At 43.8% G+C, this 15,396-nt stretch overlaps 1 protein-coding gene across 1 annotated transcript in view; it reads right to left on the reverse strand.

The window, feature by feature from the left end:
• The window catches only part of LOC115092865 (beta-1,4-galactosyltransferase 1-like), a 222,746-nt gene that overhangs the window by 52,251 nt on the left and 155,099 nt on the right, over nt 1–15,396 (reverse strand). The window contains exon 3 of the mRNA XM_029604243.1: nt 1,148–1,335. Coding sequence (XP_029460103.1) covers nt 1,148–1,335 — 188 coding nt within the window. The remainder of the gene's footprint in view (nt 1–1,147; nt 1,336–15,396) is intronic.

Genomic DNA, 15,396 nt, shown 5'->3' on the forward strand with positions numbered 1-15,396 from the left:
GCCAAAGCCAGAAATCAGTCCTGAGCGTGGTCCAACGAAGCAAGGTCAAAGCCAGTAACCAGTCCTGAGCGTAGTCCAACGAAGCAAGGGTCAAAGCCAGTAATCAGTCCAAGGCAGAGGCTAGGTAGGAACCAGGAATGCAGTCAGGAACAGGAACCAGGAACGAAGTCAGGAACAAGAACAGGCAATGGAGCACATGACAAGCGTGGAGACCTGTTGCCAAGGCAAGGAGTGAATAGTGGGCCCTGCCTTAAATAACGGGGCCCGATGATGTCATCATTCAATGTCCTGCCTCCTAGGAGGAGGCAGGACATTGAATGGTGTGTCTCCCTGCGGCACACGTGGGGAGACCCGCCAGGAGCCGGAGGAGTCCACGGAGCAACTAGAAATGCACGAGGAGACAATGGGGTGCGGGAGCACAGGCGGCTGCCCACCACTGCCAGTGAGTATAGGCCAAGTCTGGGAGCCGGGCACCGGAAATGAGTAGGTCTGGTCGCGGACCTGCCACGGCCAGGGCATGCAACATCTAGACAGGGTGGAAAATATGGTTAGTCCTTAATGACTACAATATCAGTCAGTGGCATAAGATCAACTTTCAGTGACCTTGTATGCTCTTAGGGGCACAATTATACTTGGTCAAGTGAAGGACAACTCTACCCATTCAGTGGCTATGTCCTAAGAACATTAACCTATAGAACTAAGAAGTATCCCACTCATTGTAGAACTTTCTGTTCTGATTGTGCTTGTCCAGATTTAGAATTTCATATGTAGAAAAACTTTTAACTATTTTTACACAAATATATCAGTTCAGGTTTGCGAATAGGTGGTGACTATGCCAAAGAAAATAGTGACAGGGAATTTCCAGAACAGGAAGATTAGAGACAGGTTAGACTACATTTTCAATAAACAAAAAAAATATATCTCCTCATTTTTGTGGAAAGAAATACAAAAATGACTTATATAAGTGTTACAACTAGTTGGCTATGAACCTGCAGCACTGGGTATGAATGATTGTCTTTTACTAAACTTTACTTTTAGCTCAGTCAGTATCTACTGTATGTCCACACTTTACATCATGTACACCCTTGGACTACTGCTTTATACTAGCATATCAGTAAAGACATTTCCGATTATATTAAACTCTTACCTAAATCCAAGTTTGTCTACGGACACAGAGAGGTGTCTTGGCTGGCTATTGCACTTGTAGATATTTCTATCATCCATAGGAATGAGGTCCACATCACTGAACACAAAGCAGTCATAGTCATAGTCTTTCAAAGCCTCTGCAAAGCCCACATTCATAAGTTTAGCACGGTTGAATGTTTCTTCTCCATCCTGTTTTAAAACAAAGTTGAAACACTTACAGGTGAATTTTCAAATGCGTGTAAAAATTAGCACTTGAGCGCACAAAATAGTACATAGGCGAACACATGCCATTTTCAAAACTGCAACATACACTTGAAAATCGGGGTCCACGAGTAACTCTGTCCATTTAAAAAAGGGGATTGCTGGGGGCATTATGGGGAGGGGCAACATTTACATGAATAAGTTGCTATTTTAAAACCTGCCAAAGTACTGTTTTCATAAAAGTGAGAAAATGATAGGGTAGAGGGTCTGGGTGCAATGGGGCAACATCAGGCTGAAAAAGCCAGGAGGATCTTCATGAGCTGTAAATGGACTGGGTGAATTGGTAGAATATTTGGTGAGACTAGTTATTTCATTGCTACCCATATATTATAAAATCCCTGACTTATGCGTATAAAATGTGACTTATGGGGGATAATAGCATCAAATTGATACATGTAAAATCTACTCAATATCCTGGAACTACAAATATGCAAGTAAATCATTTGTGTTCACATCCGACTAATTTCTCGATGTATTTTTCTCTATCATTGTTACACGTTCAAAGTAAACCGATATGATGTGCATACGGTTATTGGTATATAAAAACACTTAAATAAAATAAATAAATACATCTTATTCAGCTAAGTAGCACCTTTCCCACTACTCAGACAGTCAAATTTGAACTTATTCGGAAGTAGCAGCACTTATCTGACTGTATTTCAATATATCTAGCTAAGTAGCAGCAGGCCTACATAGCCAGATAGTCTGAAAAGCTATATTTATCCGGCTATGGGCCGTTATTTATCCAGATAAGTCCGACTTGCATAGCTCGTGGTTTTTACATATACGAACATTTGTGCATGCCTTTGTACTCGTTTTTTATAACCTGCACATATTGTTTCTGCACTGGTTATAAAATACAGTAGCAACTTGACAGATGCCCATATACAAACGCAAATGGGTTTATGTGAACAGTTTTCAAAGCTAGCCTCCCTTTATGTAGGTGTAAGAAAAATTAAGAATTAAACAAAAAAAACCATAGCATTAAATAGCAGAGATGTGTATCGGATGGCCTGATCATTTCAGGCTTCGTTATCGGGGAACTGCAGGAAATTTCGTATTTCCCACTGTTTGGTTTTTTTCAGCCGACCCCGAATTTCGAGAAAATTTCCTTTGTTTTTCGGGTTGGCCGAAACAGGACGATTTTGTCTAATTCGTCCTAGACGAATGCACATCCCTATTAAATAGTGCTTTCAATAAAGTGGCATACTAAGAATGCAAAGGGTCTATGTACTGTTCTGATTCCTGACCATATTAAGAGCAGGGACTTGGGTGAAATTTACTAATTAAATTCCACTTCCTCCCCAGCATGGGTTCAATTTTTACATCACATCACCAGACAATGATGAGCAGGTTGATATTCCATGCAAGGAACAGCATAGACTGAGCGTCACAATCACTCTGATTGTGTAAAAGAAGAAAAGGTAGGAAAACTTGTAGTTAAGCAGTTTTAATTCAGGAACACAACTACATAGAGATGACAGGATTATTGGACTGAAGTAACAAAGCTTTTATGAAACACTGAAAGGTGAATTTCAAAAGCCCAGCGTGCGCTTCAATTAGGGGATGTGCGCACAAGTCAGGCTGGTATATGCCGACCGAATTTTAAAAGCCGCACAGATACACACATATCTCCTGCTGCACACACATTCAAAAACTTTCAAAAAAGGGTGGGTAATGTGCATGGATTGGGGCGGGCACGGGCATTTTGGGGGTGTGGCCAAGAGATGAGCACATAAATATTAACACGCCTCAGCTCCAGTGACGTGTAAATTTACTTCTGCTATGAAGGAGGTGTAAGTTAAAAAAAATATTAACATTTGCCATGACTGAGGTGATTTAAGAGTCTGGGGTACCTGGGGGGAATGAATGCTATTAAATTAGGAGGGTTTTGAGGACCTTAGCTGTTAACTGGATGAATTGATGGACTAACTGGTGAAACTGCTAATGGCGTGGGCATGCGCCCCCTTTGAAATCCCCCGACTTACACTTTAGAAGTGGGATTTGTGCACTCATGTGCACATGCCCACTTAGAATAGGGTGCACATGTGCATATGGACAGACTGTTTTATGACATGCATGCATATACGTGTGTAAGTCAAAAAATTGCCGCATATTTGGGCACACCCACGTGCCAAAGAGCACCCACATGTCAATTTGAAAGTTACCATTCCAGTCTTCAGAGAAAAATATTCACAGAAAATAGAAATAAAAAGAGGGAATACAACAAATGCAAACATTTTGGCTTGATGTGCTCCTGATGTATACAGAATTTTCTCTAATAAAGAATAAAGCAGTGGTTTGGATATCCCAGTTGCTCCTTTTCTGGAAGATAAATCCCCAAAATTGGGGGTATAGACTGGTAAAAGGGTCTGAATCTTTACTTAACATTTCTTTCTTTATGACAAATACAAAAGGGGGTTTTCAAATACAATTTATTGCAGTGAGGTTTATTTTTCATTTAAATAAAAAGCCTCACATTTTCACTATTCTTATTTTCCTTGGCTGGAATTCAATACTACGCAAGGCCTTATCAGATAGTGTGAGAAGCTCCCTTTCCCTTTTCTAAAGCTGCTAGATCACAGTGCATGTCTCCAGCTGCAATTATAGAATTATCTGGAAAGTTAGGTCATAATTGTCTTTGCCACTGAAGAGTGAACACCTTGCCTGTCAAGTCTTGCCCACAACTTTGAGGGAGGTTCAAACAATTTTCCACAATCACAGCATATACCTTGCTAAGCTAAAATGTTAACATGAATAGGATGTATGAAGTCTGAGGATTTTAATTTATTTAAAAATACTAAAAAAGTCTATATTGTTTTATAACAAACTCCTTTCTAAGAAATTTTTGATTTTAATAAACAGCAATCTTAGCCATTCGAAGTCTATGTGTATGATGATATTGATTGTAAATTGCTTTGAGTAATTCTTAATCAGGAAGCAAGATTTTCATAAATTCAAAAAAATAAGTAAACAAATAAATGGATAAATAAATAAATAAATAAATAAATAGATATTGCAGGTTCTTATGGCCTGGATTAGCCACTGTTGGAAACAGGATGCTGGGCTTGATGGACCCTTGGTCTGACCCAGTATGGCATTTTCTTATGTTCTTAATTATCTGACCAACAAGGGAGAAATGGGAAAAAAGAGACTGGAACCAACTGATTAGAAAAATACAAAGATCAGAAAACAAAGGAAAAATATATATTTATATTTTGAGATTTTAACAATTGGAATATGCCATCTTTGGAATGTGCATTTCTTATATTTTTATATTTTGCTCTTTCTTCAGTATTCCACTGTTCAGAGTCTAGTTTCTCAGGCTTTCAGTTTTGGTTATATCTGAATGTTTCTGTTTCTAATTTGTACTCTCTTATTTCTATATTACGTAAGAGTCGGTCTCTGTTTTGCCTGTGTGTGTGTGTGAGTGACTGAAGTGCAGTAATTCTGCATGCATGTAGTTTCTCTATAGTAGTCCAGCTTGTTCTGTTATTCCAGTAGGTGATGTTTTAATGTTCTAGGCCTGGTGTAGTATTTGCATTGCTGCTTTTTCATAAAGTTACGGTTATTTGAGTCCTGTGAGTCAATGCTGTGACTGTATGGAATGGCAAGGTTCTAGATGCCTCTTTCTTTGCAGGAGTTTGTGTTATTTCACAAAATGTTTAGCAATGGAGGGATATTTTTTGCTGAGGTGACACCAGAATTTGAAATTTTTTTTCATGTTGGTTCTAATGTGAATTGTTTTAGCTCTGCTCTGCACCTGTTCTGATGATTATTGCTATTTTATTGTAGTTACAATGATTTCTGGCTTTCTGCAAAAGAGGATTCATGAAAGAATACATTGATTTTTGTTTTATTACATTATTAGTTGGATCTGTTTGGGGTTTTTTTCTTTTTACATGATATATTTGTGCATTTACAAACTGCAATAAATATACAATAAATTAATGCTGGTAAGTGCTTGAAATAATTGAGGTAAAATGTTTTAAAATTTCACACATGATGCATAATGGCTGTTGCAAACTACTTAGAAAGCCATTGTAGGGTGCAGTATATGGCATTATTTATCAATAAGAATACAACTAGTAGGTCTCAGACCTGCATGCCTATAGCCCACCCATGTTAACCTTGTGCCCACCCAAAAAATCAGTTCTGGCTACGCCACTGCCAGCAGCACCAGTATTAGAAGAACAGAGGTCTACAAAACTGTTGACTACATCAAGAGGAGGAATGGCATCCAACTGTCCCATATACGTTTGAGAAGGGCTTATACCAGGACCACCAATGCCTTTCAGGAGCAGAGCCTTATCACCATTCCCACCTCCGTCAAAAACCTGACATCTGCTGTTACCCAACTATTTGAAAGATTGCTAGAGCTTCTACCAGTGCCATTTCCATCCTCCCAGGAGTCAACTCCATGCAGCAGTCCCTGGCTATCAGGATGGCTCAGGGGTAGGCCCTCCAAACAGATGCCACCCCCAACCAGCCAAAAGCCAAGGTTAAGGAAAAGGGCCATGAGCCCCCTCCCCAAGTAGTAAACCTTTTAAAGGGTTACACATTTCACTACAAGATGACTTGTCCAAACAAAACAGGCCAGTCCTCACTACAAAGTTCCTGTGTCAGCTAGATGGAAGAAGACTTCTGGGCCCATCCTCACTACAGAGTTCCTGTGCCAGCTTGCTGATGGGGATGGTCTACTTTCATCATGTGTTGTCCTGCTGCTTACTTCTTATGCCCCCTCTATGCTCTGCCCATAGTTGTGCCTCCTTGATATGGTCTCCTTTCATAGTCCTGCTGGTGTCTCTTCTCATCATGATTCATCTCCTGGTCCTGTTGCTGGTTTATCTTCTCATCATGTTTCAGCTCCTGATTCTGCTGCTGGTGTCTCTTCTCATCATGTCTCATCTCCTGGTCCTACTGCTGGTTCTTTATCTATTTTCATCCTGCTGCTGTCTCCATGCTGATGGTCATCTTATGGGGCTCCTGCCTCCATGTTTCATTCTCCAGTCAGGATCCTGCTGCCTCCAAGCTGAACTCTCCAGTCCTGGTCCTGCTGCCTGTTAATTTATTTATTTATTTATTTATTTACTGTTAACTTGAACTTTGCTGCCATGGCCCTTAGGCTGTCCCCTGAGTGCACTCTTTCAAAATGGACTGTGTGGGTCTTCTTCTTGAACTCTGCTGCCTTGGCCTTTAAGCTGTCCCCTGAGTGCACTCTTTCAACATGGTCTGTCTGGGCCTTCTTCTTGAACTCTGCTGCCTTGGCCCTTAAGCTGTCCCCTGAGTGCACTCTTTCAGCATGGACTGTCTGGGCCTTCTTTTTTAACTCTCCTGCCTTGGCTTTTGGGCTTTCACCTGTGAGAGATCATCCTTAACTAACAGGTATATATAGATCCACAACCCAGGCCAGTACAGTGGTGGCACCCAGTCTGTTGAAGTCTGCCAGGTCCCAAGCAACAGCAATCCTCATTGCTGTCTGCTCTTGGGCTGTGGAGATTCTCTATCCTACACAACTCCCTGACTCCTCCTCAGTTGTCACACTACAATTGACATGGTGCTAGAGCAGGTTGCAAGTAGATAGAGGTGCATAATCACGAGACTGTGTAGTGGCCAAGTGATGTGGCTTCAGTTAGTAGCAGAACCTGCCCCCTATAATCAGCTGGAGAAAAGTGCCATCTATTCTATGCATCCATAATTTATGCTGCTACATAGGGTGGATATTTTGTAGGCCAAATCTGCCAACGTGTACATATGGCAGAGTAAGCCTCAAGTGAGGGGGCCTTGTGTGGCAGGCTCTATGTCTGGTTACCAGGATAGGTTCTACAGATCAGTGCTTAAGTAGTCCTCTGTCTCAAAAAGGAAAATCCCTAATAGGTTTTTGGCAGGTCTCTGGCCATCCCCTTCCCCCCAGATATCATCAACATGCTGGAAAAGAGCCCTCCCCAACCCATTTCTCAAAAGAACCTGACAATAGCTGCCATGAGGGCACCATTAGCCTTCCCCCTTCCCTCCATCCCAGCATCCCCAAATTCAGTGGACATCATCTAACCTCCCCCTCCTCCCCTCCCCACAGCCTCCCTGGAAGCTGAAGCTCTTCCAAACAGGCACACCCCAAATACCACTAGAAATAAGCGCACTCCAGGTACTGGATGAGAGAGCCTCAGGTATCAGGGGCAGGGGGGCAGTGTACACTACAGATAGATATAAACTCATCTGGCAAAGTGCCACAGTATATACGAGTTCAGACGCTGCCAATTTTTATACACATTCTCCCTCGATTCTATGAATAAATAATGTCAGGCCAAGGTGGAATATTGGGTAACAAATCGTGAAGGCATTTCCTCCCCATCCTACACATTCACATATCTGAGTCATCAAGTGTGTAAGTACAGATTTGCTTGTGTAAAAAGCCAGTGAGTGCTAAATGTGTGCACACACAATGAGTGCTCTGGTGTATGCATTGTTATGGTAAGGAAGGGAATAACTAGCCTTACATCACCCCCAGACACCAATACAAATAGAGGCTAACATAGCACGTCACTCACCCAGATGCACACAGACCCACATATGCGTTCTGACATTGTTTTGTACTGACTACCTCCAGCACTTACCCATGTCGAATAAGGGTATACCAAGACTGTTCATCATCAACCATCAATGATGTCTGTGCCAAGCTTTCCCTACCTGCTAATGAAGTCATATGAGTCATTACTCCTCACAGAACATTATCTACACCTAGCAGCATGACAGACATCTGTCAGAAGCATATATTATAACTAAAATGTCTGAGTTACAAATAGGGGACCCTCCAGCTTTCAGGTGGGCCTAATGCTTGTCTTTCTACATAACAACACTGAAAGTGAACCTGCCATATTGCCTACCACATGATATCTCTGGGAGTAGATGGCCTATATATTTAGCACAGTACCAGACTTTTGACAGAGATTGGTTGTTGATTCATGAGGTCATCAGCTGACAACACCTTCTCTAGCCTTGATCCCATGCACAGAGCTGATGAGTGAGAGTCTATGAACATACCTGCCTCGTTCTCAGTATCCACAATGTCCAAAATGCTCAAACACCATAGAAGATGCATCCTATAGCACAGCTTCTCTGCTGCATTAGCCACAAAACATGCTAGCCATGTGGACAAGCAAGGGCCTCAAACCAGAAAATACCTGAAAGGTGGTGACTCTGCTTGGAAAATGACCATTCTGCAAGCTTCTCTCCCTGAGAGTTCTCAGCCTATGTGCTTTAGGGGCGACTTCAGATAGGATAAGGAGTGTAACTTGTACTATCAATTGGAACAAGCAGCCACTCTGCCTATTTTCTATGAACCTACAGGAGACAGGATAACATGAATAGCCCTGAACTGGACAGGCACAGGGCCAAGTAGCACCCTGACATCTCTGTATTTCCCAATGGTTACCTGCGACTTGTCAGGCTAGGTCCATAGCTTCTAACACATGTTATGTGACATGTGGGTGCTATTGTGATCATCACTAATTATACTCTAACCTTTACATTTCTGAGGTGACTTTCAACTACAAGTGAAGGCATGTCAACATCCTATTCCCAATCCAGCCTTCATAAAATCATACCAGCATCCTTGTCTAACTTCCCTGAGCAGCTAACCTAAGCAACATGACAGTCCAAGGGCCAGGGCCCTCACCATCTGTACATGAGAGTTGATTCTTTGCTTAGCTAAGTGTAGCAGGGCCCAGCTGTGTATGGTAGTGTGCAACCCCAATGAGATTTGCTAGCTTACAATGACATGTGATACGTTTGGGACTGCCACTATCTTTAACATGTGCTTTCCAAAATCCCTTGTATGTTGGGGAAGACTATAATGATAGGAGTATACTACCGTCTACCTGGCCAAGATGGTGAGATGGACAGTGAAATGCTAAGAGAAATTAGGGAAGCTGACCAAAGGGGTCATTTTCTAACCCTATCGCATGCGAAAAGGGACTTTTTGTGTGCGATAGCTAGATCGGGGCAGAGTCGGGGCGGCGTCGGCACTGGAAGAGGAGGAGTCAGGGCGGCGGCGGGGCGGACGCTGTGGAAACTTTGCTGGCAGCGATAAGGTAAGACCCCTTATTGCTGCCAGTAGCATGCTCAATAGCACTACCTTTCACGATGGCGCTATGGGGTGTGAAAGCCGGCAGCGATAACACCGCGGTGGTGTGATCGCTGCTGACTTTCGCAGGCCCGCCCCCCATTACCACGCATTCAGAGAGGTGCGCGACATTAGAAAATCCAGCCCCAAATTGGTAGTGCGGTAATAATGGGAGATTTCAATTACCCCAATATTGACTGGGTAAATGTATCATTGGGACATGCTAGAGAGATAAAGTTCCTGGATGGAATAAATGATAGTTTTATGGAGCAATTGGTTCAGGAACCGACAGGAGAGGGAGCAATTTTAGATCTAATTCTCAGTGGAGCACAGGATTTGGTAAGAGAGGTAACGGTGGTAGGGCCACTTGGCAATAGTGATCATAATATGATCAAATTTGAATTAATGACTGGAAGGGGGACAGTAAGTAAATCCACGACTCTCATGCTAAACTTTCAAAAGGGAAACTTTGATAAAATGAGAAAAATTGTTAGAAAAAAAATGAAAGGAGCAGCTACAAAGGTAAAAAGTGTGCAAGAGGCGTGGTCATTGTTAAAAAATACCATCCTAGAAGCACAGTCCAGATATACTCTACACATTAAGAAAGGTGGAAGGAAGGCAAAACGATTACCGGCATGGTTAAAAGGTGAGGTGAAAGAAACTTTTTTCGCCAAAAGATCTTCATTCAAAAATTGGAAGAAGGATCCAAAAGAAGAAAATAGGATAATGCATAAGCGTTGGCAAGTTAAATGTAAGACATTGATAAAACAGGCTAAGAGAGAATTTGAAAAGAAGTTGGCCGTAGAAGCAAAAACTCACAGTAAAAACTTAAAAAAATATATCCGAAGCAGAAAGCTGTGAGGGAGTCAGTTGGTCCGTTAGATGATCGAGAGGTTAAACGGGCACTTAGAGAAGATAAGGCCATCATAGAAAGATTAAACAATTTCTTTGCTTCGGTGTTTACTGAAGAGGATGTTGGGGAGATACCCGTACCGGGGTAAAGATTCAGATGGACTGAACCAAATCACGGTGAACCTAGAAGATGTGGTAGGTCTGATTGACAAACTGAAGAGTAGTAAATCACCTGGACTGGATGGTATATACCCCACGGTTCTGAAGGAACTTGGATTCCTGATGTCATAAGTGTTGACAGTACTCCCCTTCAGACTGCTGACAGTCTGAAGGGGAGTACTTAGTATTGATAATGGGAAGAGTCCACCTTGAAACAAAGATAATGCCAAAAGGTGGGATGGATGGATATGTGAGCATACACATCTTTCCGATCAAGAGTGCACATCTATTCCTCCTTCTGGATGTAGAGAAGAAACATGTTTATGGAATTCATTTTGAATTTATCTCAGAGCTTGTTTAGATTTCTCAGGTCCAGAATGGGTCTCAGTCCCCCAGATCTTTGGGGGATGATGAAGTATTGTAAGTAAAATTTCTGTCCATGCTAGAGTGCAGGTATTGATTCTATTGCCTGCTGTTGAAGAAGCAATTCCACTTCCAGGGTATGGGAACACAAATCCAGGACCCCAATGATGAGGCTGGTGATTCAGGATGGGGAGTTCCTCAGTCACCTTAGAGAGGAATAGTTCTGGTATATAACCTCTTAAAATCTGAACTCCAGTGCAAGTGAATAAGATAGAGAAGAACCTCCTAGCGGGGATTCTGATGGTGTATTCATCCAGATTGGGGATACTGGGACTCCCTCTCATGGGAGTGGAGAGGAGAGGATGAAAAGGACCCTCTTTCTCTTCAGGCAAAGACATTTTTCAGCAGCTCTGCTATTTGGTCAAGTGGCTTCTGAGACTAGAATATGGTCTTGTCCTTTTTCTGGGCTCTGTATGATTTGAATTTGAGGTCTATTGGAAATAAGAAGTACCAGAGAACATATCAATCTGGTTTCTCTAAGCATAAGCCTTCTGCTAACAATCTTGCATGCCCTGCAAAGGGTTGCATCAGTAATTCAACATTTATACAATGTTCTCTCAACCTAGCTTGATGGACTCTCTACCTGTTCAACATCAAGCTAGGTTGAGAACATTGTACAAATCTCAACTTTGGGTGAGTTTCCTCACTCCAAAGGACATCAAATCTTTACAAGAGTGTGCTATTCTGTTCGTACATCTCACTCTGAATGTCAAAGTGGCCCCTAACCCCTATACTAATACCTAAACCTCACCTCGAGTAACTAGGTGGGCCTCCTATAGAGGTATAAATACCTATCAAATAGAGTCTCTCTCTCTCTCATCAAGCCAAGTTGCACAGCTTCCTGAAAAAGGTGTAATTTTCTGCATTAAAACTATGTGATATGGCTTTGCAATTTGTGAAGACAGCCCACTTTTCTAAATTAGCATTGCACCATGCGTTATGGTGCTTTTCACATGGCTTGGAAAATAACCCCCTAAACTTGCAGAACAACTGAAGTAAAAGACATGGACTTCATGTTCTGACTTGAAAGGTGGACCCTTGGTCCGGCAAGAAGAAGTCCTCTCGTCGGTGGGCGAGGCCAATCACGATGTACACCGGAGGTACTGGAAGAACAAATGGATGCAGGCGCCTCCTGCAGGTCATTTAATTCAGATAGCTGGCGCCTCCAGCAGATCGAATGAACAGGGGTTAGCGCCTCCGGCGGGTCGTGGAAACTGAAGAAGTAGCAAAAGTCAGTCCAGAGATCAAGAACCGGCACACTCCGCAGCCAGTCCTAGGATCAAGAGCCAGAAGAATCTGCAGCCAGTCCAGGGGTCGAGAGCCAGAAGAATCCGCAGCCAGTCCAAGGGTCGAGAACCAGAAGAATCCGCACCCAGTTCAGGGGTCGAGAGCCAGAGGAATCCGCAGCCAGTCCAGGGGTCAAGAACCAGAAGAATCCGCAGCCAAACCGAGAGTCAGAAGCCAAACAGGAACGGCAGCCAATCCAGGAATCCAGACGAAGCAGCAAATCAGGAACCAGAGCAACACCACTAGAGCCACGAAACCAGGGCAAGGTCTGAAGACTCAGACCTTGCCTTAAATAGGAGACTGACGCTGGAATCAAACAGGAAGGAACCCCCTACTTCCTGTAGGGGTTCCTTTAAGGCCAGGCTCTAGCCGCCCGCGCGGGCTTAGAGGATTTCAGGGGGCGTGGCTTAGCCTGCTCCGCGGAGACGCCGCGGCCATCTTGAAGGGCAGGAGCCCTGCTGCCGATGCGGCTGTTGATGCCGGCCCTGAGGTTCGAGCCCGGCCCTGCTGCGAGGGTAAGAGACCGGTCCCCGGTCGCGGTCTGCAGCAACCGGCGATCATAACAGTACCCCCTCCTTTAGGCCTCCCCCTAGAAGGCTTGGGCTTCCCAGGATGACTGATATGAAAATTTTTTAGGAGATCCTTGTCCAAGATGTTCGTAGCAGGCTCCCATGAATTCTCTTCAGGGCCGAATCCCTCCCAGGCCAGAAGATACTCCCACTTACGACCACGCTTGCGAATATCAAGAACCTCTCGAACTTGAAAAATGTCATCTTCCGCCCTTACTGAAGAAGACACAGGAACCTTCCGGGAAGGCCAGTTGAGGACCACTGGTTTCAAGAGAGAAACATGAAATGCGTTGTGAATGCGTAGAGTAGCCGGGAGGCGTAATCGATAAGTCACTGGCCCCAGTTGCTTGATTACCGGGAAGGGACCGATGTACCGAGGAGCCAGGCGCATCGAAGGAACCCGTAGACGGATATATCTGGTACTAAGCCAGACCTTATCTCCAGGGCGAAAGCATGGTGCAGGTCTCCGATGTTGGTCTGCAAATTTCTTAGCGGTCCAAGCCGCTTTCTGTAACATTTGTTGCATACGAGTCCAAAGTCTTTGAAAGTGGATGGCGGTGAGCTGAGCTGCCGGAGAGGAGACAGGCAGAGGTAACGGTACTGGTGGAGCCGGTTGATGACCGAAGACAATCTGAAATGGAGAGGTTCCAGTGGAAGTACAGGAATGGAAATTGTGGGAGAATTCTGCCCAAGGCAGCAAAGCCGCCCAGTCGTCCTGTCGGGAATTGACATAGGAGTGCAGGAATTGTTTCAGAGCTCGATTTGTTCTCTCTGCTTGCCCATTGGCCTGGGGGTGGAAAGCCGTGGTGAAGTCCAGCACAATCTGAAACTTGGTACAAAGACCTCGCCAATATCGGGCCGTAAATTGGGACCCATGGTCGGACGTGATGTGCTGGGGTATTCCGTGGAGACGAAAAATATGTGCCATGAAGAGCTGTGCCAATTGGGGAGCGGAGGGAAGGGTGGGCAATGGTGTAAAATGGGCCATTTTAAAGAATCTATCAACTACCACCCATATTACCGTATGTCCTTCAGAAGCTGGGAGGTCTACAATAAAATCAGTGGAAATGTGAGTTCATGGTCTTGTGGGTGTAGGAAGTGGTTGCAACTGCCCCCAAGGTTTCCCAGTAGGATTCTTGTGCTGCGCACAGACCGGGCAGGAGTCAACATACGCTTGAATGTCCTTACGCATCCCTGGCCACCAATAATGTTGTTGAAGTAGATCCTGAGTACGTCTACGACCCGGATGCCCCACCAACTGGGAGTCATGTCCCCACTTTAGAACTTTATTACGGAGCGTGATAATGCGTCGGCCTTGATATTCTTGCTTGCTGGTCGGTATCTTAACTCAAAGTCAAAACGTGTAAAAAATAATGCCCAGCGAGCTTGTTGTGGATTCAAGCGATGGGCTTGTTGTAGATATGTCAGATTTTTATGGTCCATAAAGACTGTTATCCGATGTTGAGCTCCCTCTAACCACTGCCACCATTCTTCAAATGCAAGTTTGATGGCTAGCAGTTCTTTATCGCCAATGGCGTAATTGCGTTCCGCCGGTGAAAATTTCTTTGAAAAATAGGAGCAAGTGTGGAATTTCCTGCCAGCATCGTTCTGACTTAACACTGCTCCAACCCCCTCCGTAGAAGCGTCTACCTCTACCGTGAACGGACGTCTTGGGTCTGGATGGCGGAGACAGGGTTGCTGCAGAAAAGCGTCCTTGAGAGCCTGGACTGCTTCAATAGCTTCTACCAGCCAGGTTTTGATGTTGACCCCCTTACGTGTAAGTGCAGATAACGGTGCAGTCAGTTTAGAAAATTTCTTGATGAAGTGACGATAATAATTAGCGAAACCCAAAAAACGTTGAAGAGCTCATAGCCCATTGGGTTGGGGCCATTCCTTTATACACTTTACTTTGGTCGGATCCATTTCGAAGCCTTGACTTGAAAGAATATATCCTAGAAAGGGTAAGGATTCTGCTTCGAAGATGCATTTCTCCAGTTTGGCATAAAGTTGATGTTCCCTCAAATGTTGTAGAACTTGCGTCATATGTTGGCGATGCGACTGTAGGTCCCTGGAGAAAATCAAAATATCATTGAGATAAACAATCACACAGACATATAATAGGTCTCGAAAAATCTCATTAATGAAATGTTGAAAAACAGCAGGAGCATTAGTTAAACCGAAAGGCATAACTAGATATTCATAGTGTCCATCTCTGGTGATGAACGCTGTTTTCCACTCGTCTCCTTCCCGGATTCGAACTAGATTGTATGCCGCCCGCAGGTCCAATTTGGAGAATATTTGAGTTCCTTGCAGACGATCGAACAGTTCAGCAATAAGCGGTAAGGGGTAACGATCCTTGATAGTGATGGCGTTAAGACCACAAAAGTCAATACAAGGACATAAGGTCCCATCTTTCTTTTCTATAAAAAAGAAACCAGCCCCAGCAGGAGAGTTGGATTGGCGGATAAACCCCTTCAGTAGGTTGTCCTGGATGTACTCAGTCATCGCCCGTGTTTCTATGGCAGATAAAGGATAAACTCTACCCCGCGGAGGAGTGGATCCTGGAACCAGTCGAAT

The sequence above is a fragment of the Rhinatrema bivittatum genome, chromosome 1, assembly GCF_901001135.1.
Source record: "Rhinatrema bivittatum chromosome 1, aRhiBiv1.1, whole genome shotgun sequence".
Taxonomy (NCBI): Eukaryota; Metazoa; Chordata; class Amphibia; order Gymnophiona; family Rhinatrematidae; genus Rhinatrema; species Rhinatrema bivittatum.